The sequence below is a fragment of the Pogona vitticeps genome, chromosome 4, assembly GCF_051106095.1.
Source record: "Pogona vitticeps strain Pit_001003342236 chromosome 4, PviZW2.1, whole genome shotgun sequence".
Lineage (NCBI taxonomy): Eukaryota > Metazoa > Chordata > Lepidosauria > Squamata > Agamidae > Pogona > Pogona vitticeps.
The window spans coordinates 169,212,626-169,240,483 of NC_135786.1; the positions used below are offsets into that span (position 1 = coordinate 169,212,626).

Genomic DNA, 27,858 nt, shown 5'->3' on the forward strand with positions numbered 1-27,858 from the left:
CAATAAACATACTTCAATCACATGTATACATTGTAGATGAAACTATTAAGGGTTACAACATGCATTCACTTTATTTTTCATGACAAACAAGAGTGCAAATAATTACTGTTGTAGTATGCATTTCTTGTGCAGTACATGAAACACGAACACTCATTATGAAGGTTTTGTAGATTAGCCATTGATTCAGCCCCTTTTCTTTCCACTTACACCTTGGAACGGCAATTAGCCCTGCTCCTTGGCATCAGAGCATTCCTATTACCAGAGTGTTCTGGCAATATATTATCATCAGGATATATCATCGCCAAATTCCTGACATGCACATGTTCAACTAGATGTAAGGGGTTCAGCTGTGCATGTGCAGGCTTCCACATGACTTTGGACTCTACTATGAAGAGTTCCTAATTTCACTGAAGTCTCCATGTGTTCAGCTAATCCTATGGTCAGACCAGTCACAAGCAGAACAATGTACAAATACCAGGATCATGCCTAGCTGGAATGGTTTTGCTTTGCTTGTCACACATTCACAGCAGCCACACAGCAGATACATGAAAGAAGCTCAAAAACACATATTTAAAATGTGCCTAATTTTAGAGCCCTATTCAGGCACTCAGAAAAGGCTTGATCTCAATCTGCAAGCTAAGGCTGTATTGTCTTGCCCCACTGCTTATTTCCTGAAGAGAACAGCACCATGAACAGAAATGCAGAACCTCCCCTTGTGATCAGGCATCCTAATCTTTTGGGGGTACCAACTGCATGAAGAGGCTCCATATATAACAGAGGCTCTCCTCTTCCAACAGTTGTTTCCAGTGTGAAGAGAGTAAAGGTTTGTCTTCACAAGCTCAATGGGAGCGGGCTGGATCAGACTAAATAGGGTTGCTTAAGGCAGTGGTTCTTAACCTTTGTTACTCGGATGCTTTTGAACTGCAACTCCCAGAAACCCCAGTCAGGACAGCTGGTGGTGAAGGCTTCTGGGAGTTGCAGTCCAAAACTCCTCAGTAACCCAAAGTTAAGAACCAGTGGCTTAAGGTAAGCTAGATGGCCAGTATGTCGTTTACTGTAATCCTTGTATCCCAATGGCATATGCACCTTAAGCAATCCTATCTGATTCAATTCCATTAAGAAAGGAAAGAGAAGGGGGAAAAAGAACCCCTCTGTTCTTGCCTCCTCCTGTCTCCTCACACTTCTGGGTGGAAGATTATCTAAGTGGTGCAGTGAATTGACCCGACTTTTAATTTTTTTTTTTGCTTGCTTCATCCCTCTGCTCTGTGGAGAAGCAGAGGAAGTAGTTAAGATGCTTGTCTCCACACTAATGACACAAGGATACTGAAACTTGCTGAGATATTAATGTAGGAAGGTTGCTTTGGTTCAATCCCAGCAATCGCAGATACTGGAAACAAACCAAAACAAATGAATCCCACCTCCACCAAAAACAAAAATCAGAAGCTCATTACAGAGGCACAGAAAGATGTGGGTAGGAATGCTCTGGGAATGGGTTGGTTCACTCTAGCAGTTATGTTGTCTGATTGCCAGAAAAGGAGTGAATCAGTTCATCCTTGTAGTGGATTGAATGCTCATCTGATCACACCGTAACAGGCAGGAGGTAAGACTAGAACTCTCTCTCTTCACATGTTCAGATGAACCTTCTTCTGAATGACTGGGCAAGGTTTATTTCACCATCATACTTCAAGACAAACAGAAAGCAGTGACAATAAAAAGTGGTTTATAGATTTCTAAAGTCTGGTAATTTAACTGACAAGTCAAAACAATATTGTTTAAAGACAAAAGATTATGTGGCCCCAAAAACCCTGAAACAGATTTCTTACCTTGATAAATACTGATTAAAACCCAGATGAGGAAGGTCTTAAATGATAAGGATCTTCCCTAAAGAAACAAAATAAAGTAAATAAATGATGTATAATTTACAAAAAGGTACTCAATGGAGCAGTACTATGCATGTTCAAAAGGAAATAAGTTCAACTGAATTATTTGGGCACTTCTGTCAGGAAAGTGGGTACAGGATTACAACCTCAGTATACCAAACAAACCAAAGAATGAACAAACAGTTCTATAGCACCTTAAATACTAACACCATTATAAAACAAGCTTATGTAATAATAAATGACTGAAATCCTATTGTGCAGTTCCGTGTGCCTAACGGGGATGTTGATGTTGCCATCAGCAGTGGCAAATTGAAACTAAATACTTCCTTTGGTAATTGAGGTATGCATGCAACTTTGCTGCACTGTGCACAAGTTGTGTGCACCTGGAATCATCTTTAATCAGCAGACATGTGCCTTTAATAAGTAGCAATTTGCTGATGCTAATGATGTAACCCCCCCATGTGCAAGTTGAGAGCAGTGCAATAGGAGTTCAGCTAATATATTAGTCTTTAAGGTACCAAACAAATTAAAAGAGATATTACCCTGCAAAGGATGAGGGAATTGGTTCTACAGATTCATTTAACAAAAAATCCTGCAACTACGCTGTAAGTTTATTTATTTATTTATTTGATTTATATCCCGCCCATCTGGTCTGGTCGACCACTCTTGTATTGTTTGTTTTCGTGTTTCGACATATATTTCCGAATAGGAAAACTATAAATCTGTATTCAAATGCAGGACAATAAGGCACACTCAGCAATTCTGCTATCATAAAACTATTTTTGTTAAGTTGTAGTTACATTGCCAGTTGTGAAAGAATAGTCTATATTTTGGGTGAAATAACTGGCTGGGTTACATCTTGGGTTTGTGTTGAATGCATTCCTACAACTGTGTTTGGTACTGATCACAAGAAACTTATTTCACACTTTTTGCAAAAGGATCAGTTTCCCAAGTATGTTAGCAATGCACAAGTGTTTACAGAAGAAAACTACCAAGTGTGTCGTTTGCCCTTGTGGCCCCTGCTTGTTTTTCCCTCACAAAGGCTCACGTCGTGTTTTCTTTTTGCTGCCACCAGTGGATTACTTCAATCCACAATTTAAATGATGTATGTCAGAACACTTGTCTTGTGAACAGAAACAGAACTTATTGTAGTGAAGCAGATTGAATAAGCGAAGTTTCTCAGATACACATTATATATAAGCAAATCATCAACAGTTCTCTCAGTACATACTTTTCTCTTGCTATATCATTACCACCTTCTCTGCCTATTTTCCTAACCAGCTCTATCTCTCTCAGTATCTGTTCCCTCTTTCTCTGACTAACCAGCCATTTCTATCTGTATCTCATCCCAATCTCTATCTGGCTCTATTTCCTTCTTGACAAGCCTCATGGAGCTGCTGACTCTGCCTCTCCAGTCCTCTCATAGGTTCATGCAAATCAGCTCATGAATATGAATGGCATGAGTGACGTGGGTGATCACCACGCCAAGCTCTTGGCATGCATAATTAAGCTCTATAAAATATGGTAATGAGGTTACTAGTGCAGTTAGTTGTGTTTAACTTTTACTTCAGTGAGAATTCAGTCATGACTTAACTTCTCTGATAAATTTCATTGGCATCTAATGTTAATTACGTAACACCACACTCTTCTTCAGCTCTACTAAGAGTGCATTTACAGATATTATAGAAACACTTCTGGAACTGGCAAGGGAGGAAATCTGCAGGCTTATATGCACCTAAAAACCTGTCATAAAGGACTGGGAAACTCTGCTGAGCCTGTTTCAAAGGACTCCAGGGGGTGGGCAGATGGGTGGAAAAAAGAAGGCTCTGCTGTGCTAGTACTAGAGCATTAGCATCCCAGAAACTTAAACCAGGCATCGTTTTTCAGTACCGTATTTTTCCGTTTATAACATGCCCCCATTTATAAGACCCCTTTTTCTAACTCAAAAATTAGGAAAACATAGCTTTGAGTATTCAACTTCTGGGCTCAGAACACTCGGACATTAGAACTCCCTGTTGAATCTGAGCACTGCCTACAGGCTCCGCCTCCAAGGAGGTGTGTTCCAATTGGTTTGCACAGCGTCAGCTGACATCAGTTCCACAAGGCTCGTGATTGGAGGAAGCTAAGTCTCCTGACTGTAGGAAGCTAAGCCTTGTGATTGAAGGAAGCCTGTTTACAGAGGCAAAGTATGGGCAGTTTTCTCTCTGTGTTCTCAGCTTACTTCTATGTAAAAGATGCCCCTCAGTTTTTAATGAAAGATTTTAGGAACAAGCAGCATCTTATACATGGAAAAATACTGTATATAACTTGTCTCCTAAGTACAGTGGTGCCTCGCATTACGAGCGCTCCGTTTGACAATAAAATTGCTTTACGTCGATGTTCCCTATAGGGGAATTTCACTTTGCGATGATCGGTCCCCTGTTTCGGTAACCGATCATTGCAAAGCGATGATTTTCGCACAGCTGATTGGCGGTTTCAAAATGGCCGCCGGGTTTTAAAAAATGGCCGCCCGCTGTTTTCTGGGACGGATTCCTTGCTGCACGGGCAGCGAAAATGGCCGCGCTATGGAGGATCTTCGCTGGACGGTGAGTTTGAAGCCCCTAGAAATGAATTAATCGGGTTTTAATGCGTTTCTATGGGCTTTTTAAAATCGCATGAATACGTTTTCGTTTTACAGCGATTTTCACGGAACGAATTAACGTCGTCATGCGAGGCACCACTGTACTTCATACTAAGTACTCTTACCTTAGTAAGGTCTTTGTAAAGTTCTGGATATAAGAGTGCCATTTCTGGTTTCACATCCTGATCCAATACTAAGGAGAAGACTGGAAACATAGTGTATATGGTTGCATACCTAAAGGGAGAAAAAAATTTAAAAAGTGTTTGAAATACTTTAATTAAACGTATCTTTTACATAAACTCCTTCCTTTCCCAGTAAAATCCTAGTACTCATGCAAACTTAGTTTATGTTTTTCTAGTTGACCTTGCAACAACCACAACTATTATTAAAAGTATTTATCCATTATATGTCAGTACAAGAGGGCCTTCAAAGCAATGCAAACCTGCAAAAAGATTTTGAAAACAAAAATTTCTTAAAAATAGATAAAAACCAATTTTAATGCTGATATTAAAAGCCAGTGTTCTTTTAAAACCAGCTTTTAAAATATTTCTACACACCAAAGGCCATACAAACCATTACAGTCTTGATTGCCTACAGAAAGTCCATAAGGCAAGCCTGACTTATTTATTTATTTATTCAATTTTTACCCCGCCCCTCTAGACAATGTCTACTCGGGGCGGCTTACAAAAATTAAAACACATTAAAACAATGTAGAGAAATAACTAGCATAATGCAATTATTGGGATGGAGTTCCATAATGAGGTGCTTCTACAGAGAAAGTTTTGTTTCATGTGTTGACCATCCAAGCTTCATATGGTGATGTAATACACAACAGGGCTTCTGCTGAAGATCTTAAATTCCAGGAAAGCACATACAGGGGGAGGTAACCTTTTAGATATCCTGAGTCCCAAGCTGTTTAAATCTTTCTAGACCAAAACTAGTGCCCTTAACTAAGTTTGGAAGCAAACTGGAAACCAGTGCACTTGAGTGACATATGGTTGCTTCAAACACTTTTCAAGGGCCATTCCATGTACCTTAAGAATTTGAAGGTGATGAAATTACAAATCACTGTGGCCTAATGCACCTTCCCTAGGAAGAAGCACATCTGGAACACTAGCCAGTACTCCCTATCATAGTAGTTACGCAGTCTTCCAATATCAAAGCTAGCTCGAAGAGCACCTCCAAAATGTGAATCTGGTCTTTCAGAGGAGTGCAATCCTATGCAGAATAGGTAGTAATCCCAATCCCATGTAGCTTTTGTGCTGACCAGCAGGACCTATTTCTTGTCTTAAACTAAATTTTGGTTTGTTCAAACAATTCAAGATGTTCACAGCTTCTATGGCATCAGTTCAAAAAAGGAAGCTGGGACTGGATATCGCTATCACAGTGGTGAGACCTGACTCAAGAACCCAAATGACCTCCTGCAACAGCTTCATATAGATGTGGAAACTCAGAGAGGACAGTCCTGAGCACAGAAGCTACTAGCCCTGAAGCCATCAAGCAGCCTTGCAACACCGCCTTCTGAGAACATTGAACCAACTGGACTGGAACCAACACAAAATGGTGTCCCTGAGCTACATATCAACTGAAGGTCTCAGAAGAATACCATGAATAGTGCTGTGGGAAGTCCAGCGGAACCAAAAGAGGAAGCACTCCTCCATCCTGTTCATGATGGGACCTTATTTACATTGTGTACACAAAGAAGAAAGAAAACAACTAAAACGGAAGTATCTAACATGTGTCTAACATGTGTGTGGAGATGTGTGGAGATGTGATAAAACTAGACACTAGTTTTGTGTGGAGACGTGATAAAACTAGACACTATACATTACTTTTAAATTTTTTTTCTCTTTATGAAGCAGCTGCCAGTGGTTTACATTTCATCAATTTCTACCTAAAATCAGGGGAAATTATTCTAGTGGCCACCTAGTGGATGTCGCTGTCCAGCTCATTAACCTGACTTCGTGAGGAGTATTACAAAGATGGTCTGTAAAGCAAAAACATAAGCAAGCAACAAAAGCAGTAGCAACAAAACACCACAAGAAATTAAGTGTTTGAAGAACAGTATTTTTTTACTTACCCTACCATTAAGAAACCCTGGTACAGAGGAACAGATGCAAAATAGAACACTGAAGAAAATACAGCCTAGAGAAAGAACAAAGCCAATTATATTATGATTATCATAGATAACATAGGTTTACAGAAGTAATTTGAACATTGGAACACAAGCTAGCATTTAACTAGTTACAGCTAGAACAAAACAAGCTCAAAATATTTACGAGGTAAAGAAAACAAATGTAATACCTGCATAGTTGAAATAATAAGGCCTCTGTGCATGACAAACTGACCAAGTGCTGCTGATCTTTTGTAACTGTTTCGGCCATGTACCATCAGCAGTCTGCCCATGTGTTTAAATTGTGTGATGGAAAAATCAGCAGCTAAGGAAGCTTGCTTTCCCTCCTAAATGAACAATAAAACAACGAATTGAAACTATCAACTGTATATAAAGTATTCATTATATATATACAGTATATGCATTTTAAAACGGAAAATTAATTTATCTAACATACAGTTCTTCTATTATAACATACCACAAATAAGGCAGACAGGTATTATATATTTATGCATTCATTATACCAATCAGTCCGGTTAGTGCCTCTCCATGATGGAATAGTTTCCATCAGTGGATTCAAGTGATTGGCCCCATAGTCCTTCTCTACCAAGTCTTGAGGGATAGGGAAAACATTGGGGCTGTAGTGGAGGAGTGGAAGGCAAAGTTCTGTTGCATGAACAAAACTCTGCTCTCCCACTGCCTGACATTCATGGGTTCCCCACGGTGCTGTTAAACGCACATTTAATCTAGCCTACAAACATCTTACCTTTCCTTCAATTCCAATTCCACAGTCTGCTGCTTGGATCATGCTAACATCATTTCCTCCATCACCTGAAAAAAAAAGTTAAATATCCAGTGATGCTTTAGATTGACCTGGCAGGTTTTGACCAATTTAAATTTATTTATAATTAGTTTAACAAAGGAAATGAATTAACACTTCTGTTAAAATTTGTTTTACTGTTTCAGAAAAACAAAAAGTAGATCATTTCAGGTCAGTTTAACTACCTCATTTTTGGTCTCTTACGAGTACAAGACGATTCTGGAAATTTATGAAGTGCTCCTTTTATTAATGGCTGCAAAAGAACTGTTTACATATGTTTGAAAACAGCACCAAGTGTGTACAGAATGGTATTAGATAGTCAAGAGATAGTATAGTTATGTTTTCCTGGGAATGTCTCCACACTCTGCTGAACTACAGTCAGAGTTATTTTTAATGCTAAAGCTCATTTAAGTCTGAGTTAGAAAAACTGGGAAGTATCACAAAAACCATCAGGGAAATCTCATATTTTTATCTCTTATTTGGGCAGCCCATGTGGCACAGAGGACTTGCTCATTATCGAGGGATAAGGAATGTATTGGGAAGATCCAAATATCAACTAATATTCTCTGAGTTGTAATTGTTATTGTTTCTGTAAAAATCTTGAGGGAAAATGAAGTTAAAAAGTGTTGCTTCCATTTATTCTCTGTTTCTACTCTGAATTTATTTGCAATGATTGTGACTGACCTCTCACCTCAGTAATCTGCCAGTAGGAATGACCAGTATATCGTTAGTTTGCTAACAGGAATGAAACCAGAGCTGATACTTGCCTATCGCACATGTACGTTTTCCTGTGTGATGCTGCAACAATTTTACAATGTGGGCTTTTTGAGTGGGAGAACATCGGCAGCATACTACAGCTGGACACTGGCAAGCCAGTTCTACAAATTCATGCTCATAGTACTTCAAACAGACCTACAACAAGAAATACATTCAAGTTCAGATTAGAAGTTCAGCATTCAGAAGTCCAGCAGAACTCCATACAGTTGGAAGTTGCATCACTTTTCAACTCTTCCACGAGAGTGTGTACCACAGACTATGCTAAAGAAGCAGCAAGCACATGTAAAAGAAAGCAGATTTTAGCTTCTGAAGGAGTGACTTTGAAAAAGAAGTCTACATCACTAGATATCACCATGGTGAAAAACAAGCAGTAGATTGGTGTATGACCTGAATGGAGGTTGCCCTGAGAAAGAAGAAAATCCTTGAATAAAAGTTAGTAAATCATTTGAGCACAACAACATTTGAATTAGCAGATTACAGGTGAATGTAAGTCATGTGTTACTCAATCCTCAATCATTCAAGTTTTTTGCATGTTTTTCTTCTCTAGCCTAACAACCAAATGTGTGTTTCAGTGACATTACATACAATTATCTCACCTTATTATTTTGTATAGGTAACATAAATAAGATTATCTAAATGTAGCCAGAATTTAATGCAGTATTATTGAAATGTGTAATGTGTAGAAAGTCTTACATGTTATTGCAACAGTAGCTCTTTGTGGTGAGACAGCACAGTGGGCAGCATGGTATGTATGTATGTATGTATGTATGTATGTATGTATGTATGTATGTATGTATGTATGTATGTATGTATGTATGTATGTATGTATGTATGTATGTATGTATGCATGTACATACGTACATACAGTGGTGCCCCGCATAGCGACGTTAATCCGTTCCGGATTAATCGTCGCTATCCGGAATCGTCGCTATCCAGAACTAAAAACCCCATAGGAACGCATTAAACGAAGTTTATGGGGCGAATACTCCTATGGGGCGAATACTCACCATTCAGCGAAGATCCTCCATAGCGCCGCCATTTTTGCACCCTCAGTAAGCAAGGAAACCGCGCAAAAATGCTTGCGGTGGCCATTTTGGGCACCCGGCAGCCATTTTGGAACCGCCGATCAGCTGTTCTAAAAACATCGCAATGCGAAGATCGGTAAGCGAAACGCTTACCGGTCATCGCAATGCGATGTTTTCCCATTCAAAACGTCGCAATGCGATCGCATTAGCGATCGCAAAAAAAAAGAGATCGCTATTTGGATTCGTCATTAAATGGTGCGCTCGTTATGCGAGGCACCACTGTATGTATGTATGTATGTATGTATGTATGTATGTATGTATGTATGTATGTATGTATGTATGTATGTATCTATCTATCTATCTATCTATCTATCTATCTATCTATCTATCTATCTATCTATCTATCTATCTATCTATCTATCTATCTATCTATCTATCTATCTATCTATCTATCTATCTATCTATCTTATATGCCACCCACACTACCCAAAGCTCTCTGGGCGGCTTACAACATTTAAAATACAAGAAAAAGACAAAACAATTAAAATGCAATTAAAATATATACTCTAAAAATTGCCATCAGGACCCACAGTTGATATTATTTCAATTAAAAGCCTTCTGGAACAGGAAGGTTTTGACCTGGCACCGAAATGTCATCAGCATTGGCGCCAGATGAATCTCAGTCAGGAGGGCATTCCATAGTCTGGGGGCAGCTACCAAAAAGGCCCTTTGTCTACAAGCCATCCCTTTTACCTCCTTGAGGGACGGCTCTTTCAAAAGGGCCCCCTGGCTAGATGTTAACGGCTGGGTAGGTTCATATGGAAGGAGGCGGTCCTTCAGGTATCCAGGGCCCAAGCCATTTAGGGCTTTATATGTCAAAACAAGCACTTTGAATTGGGCCCGGGCAGCAACTGGTAGCCAGTGTAATTTAAACAGAATCGGCTTGATATGTTCCCTAGTGGCCCCACCACTCACCAGCTGTGCAGCTCGATTCTGGACCAGTTACAGTCACTGGACTATCTTCAAAGGCAGTCCCACGTAGAGTGTATTGCAGTAATCTATGCAAGATGTTACCAGTGTGTGTGTAACTGTCATGAGACTCCTCTCATTCAGGTAATGCTGTCATCGTCATTGTTTAGTCATGTCCGACTCTTCGTGACCCCATGGACCAGAGCACGCCAGGCCCTCCTATCTTCCACTGCTTCCCGTAGTTGTGTCAAATTCATCTTGGTTGCTTCAATGACACTGTCCAGCCATCTCATCCTCTGTCGTCCCCTTCTCCTCTTGCCGTCTGTAGCTGGTATAATTTCCACAGCTGAAGGAAAGTGCTTCTGGACACCGAGTCCACCTGGGCTTCCAGTGTTAGACTGGAGTCCAGGAGCACCCCCAAGCTGTGGGCCCTGTCCCTTAGGGGGAGTGTAACCCCATTAAGGGCGGGGAAATGGGCCTCCAGCCTGTTTGGTGAAGTGCCCACTAACAGCACTTCCGTCTTGTCTGGATTGAGTTTCAATTTATTAACCCTCATCTAGTCCATTATCAGGTCCAGACACGAGTTCAGCACAGAAACTGCCTCACCTGGATTGGTGTAAAATGAGAGGTAGAGCTGAATATCGTCAGCATATTGCTGACTCCTCAGCCCAAACCTCCTGATGACCTCTCCCAGCGGTTTCATGTAGATGTTAAACAGCATGGGGGACAGTATCGAGCCCTGAGGAGCCCCATGACATGAACGCCATGGGACAGAGCAACTGTCCCCCAGCACCACCCTCTGGACCGGGTCAGCCAGGAAGGAGCGGAACCACCGTAAAGCGGTGCCCCCAACTCCAACCTAGCCAGCGTATCCAGGACACCATGGTCAATGGTGTTGAAAACCACTGAGAGGTCCAGGAGTATCAACAGGGTCACACTCCCCCTGTCTCTCTCCCGGCAAAGGTCATCGTAGAGGGTGACCAAGGCAGTCTCCATACCAAAACCCAGCCTGAATCCCAATTGAAACGGATTCAGAAAATCCATTTCATCCAGCAGCGCCTGGAGCTGCCCAGCCACAACCCACTCCAACACTTTGCCCAAATAAGGGAGGTTCGCCAGTGGTTGGCAGTTAACCACCAGCCTTGGGTCCAGGTTAGGCTTTTAAAGGAGTGGCTGAATTACCACCTCTTTCAAGGCGGTAGGGACCACTCCCTCTCTCAAAGAGGCATTCACAGCCTCCTGGACCCAGGTGCGAACCCCCCTGGCAGATCTTCCAATTAGCCAAGATGGGCAGGAGTCGAGTGGAGTGGTGGTAGAAAGGACAGATCCAAGCACCCTGTCCATCTCCTCAGGTATCAACAATTAAAACTCATCCATAGTGACCTGCACCACCTCCTCAACCTTTCAAGTGCACTACATAATCTGGCAACATATCCCTGACCTCTATGCAGCTTGGCATGAGGAAAACTATGGGATTTTTGAAGTTTATGTCAAAATTTCTTTTAGGACTCTTGTGGTAGTACATAGGAAAATTCTAAATAACATTTATCAAAAAATATAGAACAAAATTCAGAGAAACTCCCTCTTGTTCCAGAAGGCCTAAGAAACCACTGCAGCCGCTTGATAAAATCTCATCTCATCTTCAGTACAGAGAGAAGACAAGCAGGCTTTGGGGGGGGGGGGCAGAGACAGAAATACTTGAAAGAAGAAATTCTGTGTATCTGCTCCTCAATTTGGTTTAGACTCAAAGTATTAGGTGTGATATGATGTAAAACAAACTTTAGATTTGTTTCACCCATACGTGTTGCTGCAGTCCTTTTTTTTTCTGTTTCTGCTGAGAAGTGTATTTTATTTCTAGATATTACATTAACAGTGCTGTCAGCTGACAAAAGCCAGGGCCTTACCTCCAGAGAGTCTCCAGAGATTACCAAAGCACAGTCGTGTTTCCTCCTGAAGGCATTTAGCTCCAGATGAGCCTCTCCACGACTGGTTACCTTAATTAAAAAGTAAACACTCAAAAGTTCAAGGTGGAACTGTTAAATATGTTTATACAGCTACACAGCTCCCTTTTATTATAACAGAATTCCTCCAACTTTTTTCCCCCAGCACTCTTACAGAGATTTTGTTATCTGCAACAAAAGTTGACAGACTCCACTCTTGCAACAAATACTCTCACTGCAAAGTCATTCAGACAGGGTACAAGTTGTAATGCTGAAGGCATGCTGAGAGGCTTCAGTTTTCTCCAGTGGCCTCAATATCTGTATCCTATACACCACATTCTTTGCATCCTTTTCCTTTGAAGTACTCGGGCGCATGACACAGTCCTATAAACATATTTTGAACTTTTCTCTGAAAACACTGTCTGGTTCAATCATAATACAAAAAAGGAGAGAGACAGGAAAGGAGAAAGTTCACAAATGAAGGTTTATTATTCTAATGATTAAACTTGGTTTAATGGTATTCTGAACTGGGCCCGTGCCCAGAAGGGGAAAACTTACATTATGGTGATAATGTAATCACCACTATGTAAGTTTTCCTTACATTATGGTGATGTAATGTAAGGAAATAGATGATGGTTCTGTGTCATGGCTCTCTAAAGGGATGTGAGGGACGAAATGCTGAAGGTGATGTGGTAGCTTTCATACAGTGTCTATGTTTAAACACAAGGCTTGCTGAAGCTCATTTTTTAAACTCTAAACCAATGATTATTGTTATGGGAGAACCAGCCATTTTGAAACTAAAATTAGGAATATTACACCTAACATATAGAAGCTATCCAACCTCAGCAATTCTAAATGCTTCTGTAGTCAAGTAAGCAGATACAATAAAAAACCCTGTGAAATAATGTTTCATATCTACTTCAAAGCTTTTAATGGCTTAACTGCATGTGTAGTTCATTCATATTTATGAATCCTGTTTGGATCAAAAGAGCTCTGTTTATCTCAGAATACTATCCAATAGGAGCACAAAACGAAATATCCAAAGAGCACATGGAGCAGAGAATGCAGGGGGCTTGTGCATCCTTGCAGTATCTTCATTTAGTCTTCCTCAATGTGTGCACTCTATGTGATTGAGCTGAAACACGACTGGATTGCACACATTGTCATTAGAGATCAGGGACTGAGTTAGATGAAAAACTAGGACTGCAATTCAATGGCCATTTATTTGAGAATAATCAGTGGGACATACTTTGAGGAACATGGATCATTTAAAATATTGCAAAGACTCTGAAAGATTTTATGTGAATATTTCTTTGGAATTAGCTATCATTCTCAGCTGCCATTCTATCAAATTTACTAACAAATTACCTGTTCCAACATGAAAAGCCTTCAGGGTTAACCTGCTGTTAGTGTATATCATAATTGGGAGGAGAGAAAAAATTAAACTAAATAAAATAATTTTTATTGGGAAAAATTATTTTTTTAAGTTTTTAATAAATTAATAATAATTGATTTAAAATTCTGTTATAATCATTAATAATTTAAGAGCAAACTGGAGTCTGCAGAGCCTAGTTCAGTGTTCTGATCTTTCAGAAGAAATTATATTTACATGTAGATTATATTCAAGTAATTATTCTAGGACAGTGAAAGGCTCATTTAGAATGCAAATGAAATAATATTTGCCTGTTCCAAGACCAGAAAATTCAGAATTGCTAACACAATTAAATTACATATACACATCAGGTTATTCAAACAGTATTATTTTTTTTTTAAATCACTGGAGGCGAAATCTATTTTTTAGTGGCAAAGCATAGCTGCAGGGCCTAACATCTGGGAGTTTGCCTTGGAAGTATTTGGACTCATTTGTTCGTTTATTAGCACTTGCGTAATTCAACAGTTTCCTCACATTAGACATAGAAGTATTTGGAGACACATCTACATAAATGTGTAGAACAACTGAGTAATATCTTCAAACCTTTTGCATGCCAAGAAAGTTAAGAATGATAGCTGAATTTAAGGGCTATTTTATATTCCTTAAATACTAGGTTGGTATGGTTTGCCAACAGAACAAGACACTGTTGTCATTTTTAATACTAAACATATTTAGGTGCAAACTAGATAAGATGCAAGAGATGCAGTGAGTGGTTCTAAGTGTTCTTAAAAAATCAGCTGTGGGTACCCTGAGAGCAAATTAGTCTTGTATTTCACAATGCAGGGGCATTAAATAAATTTCTGCACCCCATTTTCTAGATCTAAATAATCGTGTTAGGAAAAATATGTGAACATGTTTTTCCTCAGGGGAAGTATGTAGGCACATGTGCCAATGGAGGACTTATGTCAGGAAAATGGCATGGAACAAAAGGTTAAAGTTTCTTTCCATAGCACCATGGCTCTAAATCTAATTTGGGGTTTCCAGGACCTTAGAAGAAAAGAAAAAACCTGGGAGATTGATGAACAGATCTCTCACATACCATATAGTTTAAACTAGGATAACATCCATTAGCTAGCCTATTTTCAAAAAAGTTATATAGTTGGAGGGGAAACTTGTTTTAATATATTTGAGCTGTCCTCACAAATGAATTCAGCTGGAGTAGATTTTTCTGCATATTAAGCTCCCATTTATATGATCTGTGGAGGTAAAATCCATGTACAGAGCCATGCATATACAAAAGATGACAGCTATCATAAAGTGTACAAAAATAAATCTAATAAGGGCAATTTAGAAAATCTATATGGTATTTCATTAATAACAGAATGGAATTCATTCCTTTACCGTATATAGGGAGTGGACTAGTAAAACAACATCACTAACAAATGAAACCATAGTAGGCACTGCTATGGTTGATGAGAAATAGTAAGTACAAGTAGCTATACTTACAGGTCTAAAAATATGAATATCTTGTGCTCTGGATACTAAATGAGAGCTTTTTGCAATACAAGTGGCAGTCTCCAATTTATCTCCTGTTAGCATCCATATCTAAGAAGATAATTTTAGTTATTATTTTTTGATTACTTATCTATTGAATTCACCCCCCCCCAAACCCTCAAAATGTATATTCCTGAAACTTATGTCCATACTATCCAGTTCAGTAGCTATCAAAGCAACCTGGCTTTGCATCTGTAGATAAAAATGTGGAAGCCCAAGCTGTAGCTTAGGTGAAGGGGCAGAGTCTAGGCCCTTCAGCTTTATGTGGACACAAGAGAGGTTTAGCTTGAAAGGAGCGATTTCAGGTTAGCATTTTACCTATTCCTCTGTTCAGATTGATTGATTGATTTTTATACCACCCATCTGACCAATGGCCACTCTGGGCGGCTCACAGACAAACCAATTTCTTTTCTAAGAGTGAAGTGTTCTCTGCTAACCATTCCAAGAGTCATGGGTTGAATTCACGAGTTAATTTAGTTGTGAGCAGCGGCAAAGTACCTCATCCCACTGCTGAAGGAACTGATGAAATAAATAAAGCCTAGGGCAACCACAAGTGGATTTTTATATGGTTGGATAGTGATTACTACTTAAGAGTCACAATTCTTTCATTCTGAGGGTATGCCTTTTCACAGAATCATAGAATAATTGAGTTGGATGGGACCTATAATGCCACTGAATCCAAATCAAATCAAATCTGACACACAATATCCAATTTTCTTTTGAATCCCTCCAGCATTGGAGTGCTCACCACCTTCTGAGGTAATTGGCTCTATTGTCATACTTCTCTTAACAGTCAAGAGGTTTTTCCCAATATTCGGCCTAAATCTAGCTTCCTGTAGCTTCAGCCCATTATTATATGTCTTGCACTCTGGGATGACTGAGAACAGATTCTGCCCCTCCTCTGTATGACTACCTTTTCCAGTAGGTTCGGCTGGATCTTGGAAGTTCCAGTAAAAACAACAAAAGATCCACCAAGCCCAAAACGGCCTCAGAATTTGTTCAGAGGAGATATACAGAGCATTTGTTGGTGAATTGCTACTCCCACCATCTCCCGCTGTTTTGCTAGTGGCTGATGGAATCAAAAAACATCTGGTTCAGAATATCTCAATCAAGCCACACTTGTTAAAATCATACGGGCTGTTTCCTTTGCTTCATGGAAATAGTCCAGATGACAAATTGCAAAGAATTGCAGGAGACACTGTAAAAGCATAGCCCTGCTTTGGTGAGGATTTCCTACCCATCTCTCTGCAAGAAGCTCTGAAAGAGTAACGTAGAAATGGATCAAATTTAAAAAGCAGGTTCCAATATAATCTTTTAACCTACCTCTTAAAGTGAGCAGCCAGACTATTATTAGGTTTTTTTTTTCAAATGCAGAAGCTTTTAATTGACCACATTAAGATGAGTGTGGCAGTAAGTGCATAATACAACGGCACTTCTGTACCATTTTAATCTCAACCAACATAATAAATCAAACTGCTTTAGTGCACTTTTAAACATGCAAATATTGTGATGCAGTTTGTGCTGAGATCCAACATTCTGGAACTGTCAAGTCCTGAAACATGACTAAATTTTATCATCTCTCTTGCTATAACTTCCTATGGCTATCATAAAAGCAGTGGGTATTTCTTTTTGTGGTACCTGCTGTGTCATGTACACAGAACATCTGACACAGCAACACTCAGCAGGCAATGTATCTATGTGGGGCTGGAAAACGTACAGTGATATGCATTTCTGCACATATTCACAAGGCAAAAATAATCTAATGCTACTGTATTCAAAATGTGGCAACATGGTTGTGACCATGTTTTATTTTTCTCTTTAAATTCTGCTGACTTTTCTGCAGTATCCAAATGCTCTCCGCCTTTTTAACTTTTCGTATAATAGATTGGATTGCTACTTTCTTATGGAAATAAATTGATAACATATTTAATTAAAGAGAAAAGAATTTAGCACCTTTATTCCAGCATTTCGCAGCATCTCCAGGGTCGGCCTAACATCGGCCTGTAGTTGGTCTTCCACTCCAGTGAGGCACAGTAGTTCCATTTCTCTTTCCAAGCTCTCCACCACTGCAGCCACTTTGAGGGTTCTGTCATGTATACTTAGTTTTGCTTGGTTATAGCGACTCTGTTTGCAACAGGACAAAACCAAAGCCATAAACATTAAGAAAAAGATTTGGCAAAACGTAAAAGCTGGAAGCCCATGAGCTTGTTTTAGACTTTACCTAAAATGTATCTATGGTTATTGCTGAGAAAATACTATAATACTGGTAACAGAAAATGCAAGGCAAATAAATGTAACCCGAACAAGTTATGGCTGCAAATTTCAAGCTTACTACTTGAAAGCTATGTAATTTACTCCTACATTCTGCACTTTTGGAAAAAGACAGGGTGTCTGTCCGGAAGCAGTATTTCTGTTTTAGAAACAGGCACAGAAAAAGCCTCTGCTATGACCCCTCAAGGCCCTGCATTTATTGATTAAACACATGAGTTTCTGCAAGCAACTTTCTGGTGATCCCTAGTCTCCTGCTTTGCTCTGTTTCTTTCTTCTGAACTGCAGATCTCGCCTTGGAGTTAAAAGTTATGGAAACATCCATATAATACTTCAGTTTGATTTCTGCTAATTTTTTCACCTCAGTAAGGCTCTTTAAAAAAAGATAATCATTAACTGACACATCTGTACCTCTCATGTGGACCTGCAAATGGCCAGAGGAGATAATGCATAACTCCATCTCCATCTTTTCATAAGAAAGAGAAAGACATGCTCACATTTCTTTTTGCTCTCACAGACACCTTAAAAAATTCAATCTTCTAAATCTGAAGGGCCATCTTGAAGTCAAAACATAGTACTAAATCCTCAGAGGAGAGACAAAAGAGGAATACAAATCAAGGATATCTGCCAGGTGGTTGTCTAAGTTTCTCCTGCATGCCTCCAGTGTTGGAGCACTCAATACCTCTCAAGGTAATTGATTCTGCTATCTTACTGCTCTCTAACAGTTAGGAAGTTTTTCCTAATATTCAGTCAAAATCTGGCTTCCTGTTACTTGAGCCCATTGTTGCATGTCCTGCACTCTGGAATGATCAAGAACAGGTTGTGCCTTTCCTCTGAATGACAGCCTTTCAAGTATTTGAAAAGTGCTATCCTATATCTCCTCAGTCTTCTTTTCTCAAGGCCAAACATGCCCAGTTCTTTCAGTCTTTCCTCAGAGGGCTTGGTTTCCAGCCCCCACCCCCGATCATCCTTGTTGCCGTCCTCTGAACTTGCCCCAATTTGTGAGCATCCTTCTTGAAGTGTGTGTCCAGAATTGGACACAATACTCAAGATGAGGCCCAACCAGTGCCGAAGAGAGGGGAACTAGTACCTCATGGGATTTGGAGACCATACTTCTGTTAATGCAGCCTAAAATAGCATTTGCCTTTTTTGTAGCCACATCATGCTGTTGGCTCATATTCACCTTGTGATCTCCTTCTTGCTTGTAGTACTGCTAAGCCAGGTATCCTCCATCTTGTAGCTGTGTGCTTGGTTTCATTTTCCTAGATGCAGTACTTTGCACTTATCCCTGTTAAATTTCATTCTGTTGTTTTCAGCCCAGTGGTCAAGCATATCCAGATCATTTTGAATTGTGTTTCTGTCTTCCACAGTATTAGTTATTCTACCCAATTTTGTGTTATTTGCACATTTGATTAGCATCTCCTGATCCACGTCATTACTGAAAATGTTGAAGACTACTGGGCCCAGGACTAGGCCTTGAGGTACCCCATTTGTTACCTCCTCCCAGTTGGAGAAGGAGCCATGAATCATCACTCTCTGAGTACGATTCTGTAGCCAACTGTATATCCACCTGACAGTTGTTCTGCCCAGCCCACACCTAGTTAGCTTGCTAATGAGTATATCATGGGGGACTTTGTGAAAAGCTTTGCTGAAGTCAGGCTTTACGATGTCTACAGCATTCCCTCTATCAGGTTACCCAATCAAAAAATGAGGCTAGATTAGTCTGGCAGGACTTGTTCTTGACAAATCCGTGTTGGCTTCTAGTTATTACCACATAGTTTTTTAAGGCTTGCATAGTGATCGCTTAAGAATCTGTTCCAGAATTTTCCCTGGGAATGATGTCAGGCTGACTGGTATAAAGTTCCCAAGTGCCTCCTTTCTGCCCTTTTTGAAAATAGGGGCAACATTAGCCCTCCTCCAATCATCTTGCACCTTACCCATTCCCCATGGTTTAAAAAATAATAATAATAATGGATAGTGGTTCTGAGAGCTCTTCACCCAGCTCCTTCAATCCTCTTGGATGCAGTTCATCTGGCCCTGGAGATCTGAATTTGTTCAAGGTAGTGAGTAGTCCTTGAATATCTGTTTATTAATCTCCAGCTGCAATCTTGTCCCCTCCATCTGCAAGTCACAATTGTCTGGTGGCTCATAGTCTGTCCTTTGTGAAAAGACTGAGCTGAAATAGGAATTGAGCACTTCTGCCTTTTCTTTGTCTTCTGTTATCATTTTTCCATCTCCATTGAGTAGATGACCCACTGTTTCTTTCTTTTTTGTGTTTTGCTATGCATATACCTCAAGAATTTTCTGTTGCTTTTAGTGTCTCTAGCTACCCTCAGCTCATTCTCAGCTTTTGCCCTTCTAATGCGATCCCTGCAATTCCTTGCTATTTGTCTATACTCTTCCTTATAGCCTTCTTTCCACTTCCTATATGTATCTTATTTGTTTATTTCTTTTCAGCTCCTCTCTGAGCTTTTTGTGAAGTCACACTGGCCTTTTTTGCTGTCCCCCACCCTTTTTTCTTGTTGGAATTGTTTGTTGTTATAGATTTAGAATTTCCTGTTTTAGAAACTCCCACTTCTCTTCTTGTCAGGATCTCCTGCCATGGAACATTACTTATCATTGTCCTGAGTTTTTTAAAATTGGCTTTTTAAAAATCCAGCATATATGTGTGGCTACACTCTGCTTTGGTTTTCTTTAAAATAAAGAATTCTACTAGAACATGGTCTGTCTTGCCCAGAGTTCCCCTTATTGCCACTTTGTCCACCAAATCATCTCTACTGGTTAGAATCAAGTAAAGCAGTGGTCCCCAACCTTGGGCCTCCAGATGTTCTTGGACTTCAACTCCCAGAAATCCTGGCCAGCAGAGATGGTGGTGAAGGCTTCTGGGATTTTTGGTCAAAGAATATTTGGAGGCCCATGGTTGGGGACCACTGAAGTAAAAGATAGCTAGTCTTTTAGTTTCTCCACTTTCTGTAGGAGAAAATTATCAGCTACATAAGCCAGGAATTTCTTGAAAGAGCCACACTTCACAGAATTTTAAAACAGATATCAGGATAATTGAAATCTCCCATTACTACTACATCATATCTCTTTGAAATGCCTGCAATTTGTTTTTCAAAAGTTTCATTTACATTGTCTCCTTGACTGAGAGGCCAGTAGTAGACTCCAGCCACCATGTTCCTTTTGTTTTTTTGCCCCAACTACATTGCTTTAGATGCTGTCAATGGGATAGCCAATCTCCTCCTCCTGTATTTCTGTGCAGGAATGTATATTTTTTACATATACTGAAACTCCACCTCTTTCTATTCTTTCTGTTCTTTTTGAACAAATTATATCCTTCGATTCCCCCCAAATATATGTTAGCATTTTTCAATCCTGTTCTTAGCAGCTGTTCCTCAGTAAGATCCTGCCAAGTTCCTTGTAACCTAAGAGCTTCTCAATGTTAATTTCTTTTCAAGTTATGATGCTGATTCCTTTATGGTGTAGGAGGGCCCTCACAGCAGGGAAGACTGAAGTTGCGAGACATCTACTGCCATTGAGAACCATGGGAAGGATAATTTTCAATTCTTTCTGATTCAGACAATTTGATGTCTGGTTGACTACTGTGGAACAAACTGCTGGCTCAGACAGCTTTTTGTTCTGATCCAAAAGGGATCTTGTGTGTAAGGAAATGGAAGGAAACTGGGAATTGTAGTCATACAAAAATGGAGGCTGTTACGTTCTGTGTAAGATGAATTTAAAAGATATGTTTTTCAGGAGCTTGTTGTGCAGAGCTGTTTGCCTAATTCACAAGGTTGGACCATCCAGGAAAAGAAGACAAAACAACAGACCACTAAATTAAGCAGATAAGACATCTGGAGCTGGGTCGTGAGAATTTTGGGTGGTAATCGGAGTGTTCTGAATTACGCCTACTTGGAATTAATTGGTTGACAGCTTGAAAGTGTAATGAAGAAGGTGGTCCTAAAGAGATGTAAAATGAGATGTATGTGAAAGGTTGGTCCATGAATGCTGTGGAATGTGAGACACAGAGGTTCGTTTTTCTTTTCAAGAAGAAGGAGGGGGAAATAGCTCAGCCTCTAGCCAAGATGATTACCTAGACTTAGTTGTTTTTATTTTAATTACAAGTTCTAAGTTTATTTTTTATATATATGTATCTATTTTATATTGATTTGGTTTTACTGGTCTCTGATGGTAATAAAGTATACTACTAAGTTTATTTAGCCATTGTAACTGTCTGAAAATGTCTAATGCTTAAGCTTTAAAGCTACAACTATAATCTAATGAATCTACTTCATTTTCTTAGGGTAGGCATCCTTCGGTCTCGAGAGACTATGGTAATATGCTCTGTATGGAGGACTTGGAACAGCGTCTAGTGTGGCTGAGAAGGCCAATTTGAGAGTGACAATCCCTTCCACACTGAAGACAAATACAATCTGTCACCTGTCCAGACCCTGATTTTGCTGGTTTTGGGACTGCCTCTTTGCCTCGGCCTGCTGGACAAGTGCCTCTTCAAAATGGGAGAGGCCATGATACACCACCTGCCTCCAGGCTGAATGTTCAAGATGGCGCCGGTGCCGTGCGGCTAGCATTTTTCTCCGCCGCCCCGGTTCGCCTCTTGCTGCCTTTCCCCTTCTTTCTTTCTTTCCCCCCCTTTTTTCTCTCGTCTTCCCTCCTCTCTCCTCCTTTTCCTCTTCCATTTCCCCGTGCCTGGATTGCTGGAGGTGAGCTGAAGCGCTGCGCGAGGCTAGGCAGTGCCGAGCAGGACCCGGTAGCGAAGCCGCTGCGCGCTCGAAACGCGGAACCGCGGAGTCGCGGCTGGCTCTTTCTTGGAAGTCCGGGAGCTCGGAAGCTGGAAGCCCTGCTTTGTTTGCTTGGAGGAGGCTAGTGTGTGCCCGGGACATCGGAGGGGGCGGAAATCCACCCGGTGACTCAGCGGGTCTCAACTTGACTCTGGAGGAGACCATCAGAGACCGCTGGAGAAAGGACATAGAGGTTGGACGCTTGCACCCCCTCCCCCCTAGGACCCAGCCGTGTGGAGGAGTCCGCTGGAGGAAAGGACCTGGAGGCTAGAGATTAGCTTCCCTCCCCCCAAAGCTAGCCCAGTCAGTATGTGTAAGATCGAAGTTTGCAGCGGAGGTTGGCGGTCTGTTTGTGAATGGCTGTGGCGAAAAACTTTTATTTTCCTGCAACCTAGTGCGTACGACTGTGGGGTGAAGCTTTTTGTGTGTGTGAGGGAGCGAGAACTGTTTGTTCTGGTCCCTGGCTGGCTGGTCGCCATGTTAGATCTCCAAGGGACGGGACCTTCCTTAAGACCGGTTTGCGCAGCCTCCTGCCTTTGGACTAATTACAGAGTCGCCTTGCCTCTTCCCTGGGGGTGGGAAAGGCCTGGGTCTGAACCATCTACACCCTGGATTCCGCTTCCCTTTATGCTGATGCTTAAGATCTTTGCGGCTTGCTCCACGAATAACACCTGCGCTCCAGTACCTTTGTTACCAACACCATTAACATCTACTTTAACAACAGGAAAAATAACATCGGAACTTGCAATATCTGAAAGGATAAGGTTACGTGGAGGAGGAGGAGGAGGAGGAGGAAAGACAAGGACTATATGTGGGATTTAAGCACATGGATTGTTAAATTATCTGATTTTATACACTAGGGTCTTATAATTTCGGATTATTTTTCTTTTAATAATATTGTATTTGCAATTTAGCAATTTTGTGCTTAAGTTTGTGTGTTCTATTAATTTAGGGTTTTGTTTTTATTTTTTATTTTTATTTTTTCTCTTTCTTTTTGCCTTTTTCCCTCTCTCTTTCCCTCTCCCCCCCTTGGAAATGGAGTGGAAGGCTTGTCCGCCTGGCGAGGGGCCCAGGAACATTCCGGTGATTACAGGTAGAGGGAGATGTGGCGTTGGCACAGTCCCTACCCGTGTCAGAAGAACGGTGAACAGATGTTTGGCTGCTGTTCATTGTTCTGAGACTGTGACCAACCCTCAGTATCGAGGTGGCCAGCTCAGTCAGCCTTCCACTCTAAATCTGGTGCTGCTGAATGCCAGGTCTGTATCCAATAAACCCCAGTTGATCTATGATCTTATCCTGGAGGAGGATGCAGACCTGGCATGCATAACCGAGACGTGGATTAGTGGGGAGGGTGCCCCTCCCCTGGCTCTCATCTGCCCGCCCGGTTATGCTGTCCAGCACCAGGGTAGACTGGAGGGGCGGGGAGGGGGAGTACCCATTGTTTACAAATCCATCTTAGAGGTTACTAGGCGCTCCTCGGTGGTAAAGCCAGGCCTAGAGGCACTCCACGTGTCGATTGGGGCCAGGGATGGTATTGGGATTTTGCTGGGTTACCGCGCTCCCTGTGATCCAGCCATTTCCCTACCGGAGCTGGCCGACTTTGTCTCCGCAGCATTGTTGGGGTCTCCGAGGCTTTTGGTCTTGGGTGACTTCAATGTGCACGCGGGGGCAGAGACCACTGGGCCAGCTCTTGAGTTCTTGGAAACCATGGCTTCCTTGAACATGTCCCAATATGTTATCGGCCCCACCCACATGGGTGGCCATACGTTAGACCTGGTTTTTACCATTACATGGAACGAGAGTGATCTGATGGTGACTGACCTCGTGTCGGTCCCCTTGTCATGGTCAGATCACCACCTAATAAAATGTAACCTCTCAGTGGCACTTCCCCCTTGCAGGGAGCAGGGACCTATTTTTATGGTCCGCCCTCGAAAGCTACTGGATCCGGCCGGATTCCAGGATGCTATGAGAGGGGTTACGGCTGACCTGGCCAGCGCCCCTGTCGAGGCTCTGGTTGACAGCTGGTCCACTGCTGCCGCCAGGGCCGTAGACATGATCGCGCCTAAGCGCCCTCTCCGCCGCCGAACTCGCCCGGCGCCCTGGTTCAACCAGGAGCTTCGAGCGATGAAGCGATACAGGAGAAGGCTAGAGCGTAGGTGGAGGAAGAACCCGACGGATTTTAATTGGATAGCTGTCAGGGTCGCAACTAACCTTTACCTAACTAAGGTAAAGGCTGCATGTCGATCATTCTTCGCTAACCGGATAAGCGAAGCATCAAATCAGCAGGCAGAGCTGTTCCGTATAGTGCGCAACCTATCCGGAACTGGTTCGGGTGATAGGCCTCCCCCTAGTTTTTCGCCTGACCAGTTTGCAGCCTTTTTTAAAGCTAAAGTGGAGGCCATCCGCTGGGACCTCTCTCCGTTTTTGAATACAGTGAGTCGAGCAGAGATGTCCAGCGCTCCGTCTTGCCTGGTGACCTTTGACTCCTTTCAGCCTGTCATCCCTGATACTGTGGCCAAGGTGCTTGATCGCTGTCGTGCCACCTCCTCCTCCTTGGACCCTTGCCCGGCCTGGCTAATCAAAGCAGCCAGGCCGATAACAACTGAATGGGCCACTGCAATAATAAATGGGTCTTTCCTTGAGGGCAGGTTTCCCTCTGCCCTCAAGGAGACACTCATTAGGCCCATAAGAAAGAAACCTAGTTTGGCGGCGGACAAAATTGGCAATTATAGGCCCGTCGCCAATGTTTCTTTCATGAGCAAAGTGGTGGAGAGGGTGGTGGCCGACCAGCTTCAGGCATACTTGGATGAAACAGATGCCTTGGATCCATTCCAGTCGGGCTTCAGGCCGCGCCACGGTACAGAGACGGCATTGGTCGCCCTGTATGATGACCTGTTGAGGGAGGCCGACAGGGGGAAAGTGTCTCTGTTGGTCCTCCTCGACATCTCACCGGCCTTTGATACCATCGACCACGGTATCCTCCTGGGGAGGCTCTCCGAGTTGGGAATTGGTGGCTCGGCTCTTGCCTGGCTCCGTTCCTTCTTGGAGGACCGTCCCCAGAGAGTCCAGCTTGGGGAGAGTGTCACGGCCCTGTGGAGTCTCAATTGTGGGGTTCCACAGGGGTCAATCATCTCCCCAATGCTGTTTAACATCTATATGAGGCTGCTGGGTGGGGTCATCCGGGGATGTGGGGCTTCGTGTCACCAATATGCTGAAGACACCCAGCTCTACATCTCCTTTTCACCTGATACAGGTGATGCCGTCCTGTCCCTTCAGCGCTGCCTGGAGGCCGTACTGGGATGGATGCAGGAGAATGGGCTGAGGCTGAACCCGGACAAGACGGAAGTTCTGAGGGTGGGTGGCCCCGTGGTTAGCGGCTTGGGGGACTCTCTCACATTTGGGGGGGCAACTCTGGCCGCGAAGAGTGGGGTCTGCAGTTTGGGCATACATCTGGACCCGACGCTCACCATGGAAACACAGGTGGCGTCGGTAGTCCGTACCGCCTTTTTCCATCTTTGGCGGATTGCCCGGCTGCGGCCCTATCTCGACACGGGGGCGCTCACTACCTTGGTGCATGCGCTCGTAATCTCAAGATTAGACCACTGTAATGTGCTCTACGTGGGGCTGCCTTTGAGGCTGATGCGGAAACTTCAGGTGGTGCAGAATGCTGCGGCCAGACTCCTTACCGGAGTGAGAAAATACCAACACATTTCTCCAACGCTGGCCGCATTGCATTGGCTGCCCATCCGTTTCCGCATCGACTTCAAAGTTCTAATGCTTACTTATAAGGCCCTAAACGGTTTAGGCCCTCGATACTTGGCGGAACGCCTGCTCCCACCTAGGTCTACCCGGATCACCCGCGCGAGTCTGGAGGTGAGGCTGAGGAGCCTGACGCCGAGAGAGGCCCGGAAGGAGAAGACACGAAACCGGGCCTTCTCGGCAGTGGCTCCTCGCCTCTGGAACAATCTTCCTCCAGAGATTCGCGCGGCCCCTATGCTGGGTGTTTTTAAAACTCAATTAAAAACATGGTTATACATCCAGGCCTTCCCTCCAATCAATTCCTGATCCCTTTTCTAATTTTCCTTATATTCCTTTTTATCTGCTGTGATTGTAATTATTATTTATGTTTTTGCACATGTTTTTTAATTGTATTTTATTCTTATTATATGCTGGAAGCCGCCTAGAGTGGACTTATAGTCCAGATAGGCGGGATATAAATAAATAAATAAATAAATAAATAAATAAAAATAAAAATAAAAATAAAAATAAAAATAAAAATAAAAATAAAAATAAAAATAAAAATAAAAATAATAATAATAATAATAATAATAATAATAATAATAATAATAATAATAATAATAATAATAATAATAATAATAATAATAATAATAATAATAATAATAATAATAATAATAATAATAATAATGTCAAAGTTACACATCTGTTGAGGTCCATTCCTAAGGCTTTCAGATCTTGCTTGCACTCTGGGATCTGATTTTCTTAATACAACAAATATAAACCTCCAACAAAGGACTAGTCTCTTGATATAGCAGGACTATAACTAAATCCAGTGTGTATGAAAGAAAGTTAATAGCGGCTATTGTAAATACAGGTCTTACTGTCCTACTTTACAAGGCTGGTCTGCATTCTAAGGAAACACACAGCCTATGTTTTATTGCTTTGGAAGCAATCAAGGTTACTTTTAAAGTTCAGGCTTGTCTATGGGGCTTACTATGCACTTTGGAGGCCTAAAGGACATACCTCAGGAAATAAAAGTGGTAGTTTTGCACCCAGAGGGACTCCCTGATCGCGATCCTTGCCTCTTTAGGGATATGGGATTGTTACATTGCTACAGTTTCAAGGATCGCCAGGAGCCAGGAGCACTTACAGGCACATTCAAGAGCTTCCAATGTAGTTCGAAGGCCCGATGATTTAAAGATAAATCCATTGCTGGTCCTGCCCTCCTTGCTCCAGATTCTCTTCCCAATACCCGAGGAAAATATGGGAAGAGCGAGAGAATAAACAGTGGCAGGATAGCAGAAGGCTCCTACACATAAAGTGTCCAGTCAAGCTTACTTAAGACTGCTTTCTGAAAAAACTCACAAAGACTGAGTCAATGCCAAAGTCAGCTAAAGTAGAACACCTTTAATCTACATTAAATGGAAGGTATACATAGCGAACTTGCAGAAGTACTTTGTAAATTTTAAAAATTCCTCTAAAATATTTTTGCATTATTTTAATTCATGGACTCTTTCTTGCTGTTAAATCCAGAGTGAGACATGGAGTAAGTACTAACACATTCTGAGCTCTGCCCCATGAACAACTCTTAGTTGGCTCAGATCTGCTAATTAACTTGATTTCTGTGTTAATGAACCATTGTCATTTTGTCTATTATCTGTATCCTCACCTGGCCTGACTATCACCATCATGCGGATAAATATAACAGATATATATTTATATTCCTTTGTTCTGAAGAAGTCGATTTTGAGCCATGGAAGCTCACACTATTAGCCTTTCAAATTTTGGCTTTTTTACCTCAAAATCTTGATACTGTTCTTCTGTTAATGATTTCTTGGCAACAACCAGAGTACGCAGTCCTTCTCTTGCCATGTTACCACACTAAAACAAAAAAGTCAATAAATCATAAAATAGCCATGAATCATGCAGGAATATCTCGGCTGGTGTATTAAGTCAATTCCATTTATTCTGAGGTCACAAATT

General features: G+C 41.7%; 1 protein-coding gene across 6 annotated transcripts in view; it reads right to left on the reverse strand.

Annotated features, from left to right (window-relative positions):
* Positions 1 to 27,858, reverse strand: part of ATP9B (ATPase phospholipid transporting 9B) — a 230,711-nt gene that overhangs the window by 4,664 nt on the left and 198,189 nt on the right. For 4 of the 6 annotated variants that reach the window (XM_078393510.1, XM_020781632.3, XM_020781630.3 and 1 more), the window contains exons 18-27: positions 27,673 to 27,756; positions 17,024 to 17,194; positions 15,023 to 15,121; positions 12,109 to 12,198; positions 8,201 to 8,345; positions 7,380 to 7,444; positions 6,805 to 6,960; positions 6,581 to 6,645; positions 4,626 to 4,734; positions 1,824 to 1,881 (exon numbers count right to left, since the gene is read on the reverse strand). In XM_078393510.1, the coding sequence (XP_078249636.1) occupies positions 1,824 to 1,881; positions 4,626 to 4,734; positions 6,581 to 6,645; positions 6,805 to 6,960; positions 7,380 to 7,444; positions 8,201 to 8,345; positions 12,109 to 12,198; positions 15,023 to 15,121; positions 17,024 to 17,194; positions 27,673 to 27,756 (1,042 nt within the window). The remainder of the gene's footprint in view (positions 1 to 1,823; positions 1,882 to 4,625; positions 4,735 to 6,580; positions 6,646 to 6,804; positions 6,961 to 7,379; positions 7,445 to 8,200; positions 8,346 to 12,108; positions 12,199 to 15,022; positions 15,122 to 17,023; positions 17,195 to 27,672; positions 27,757 to 27,858) is intronic. The other 2 variants (XM_078393511.1, XM_020781634.3) reach the window with 1 other exon arrangement.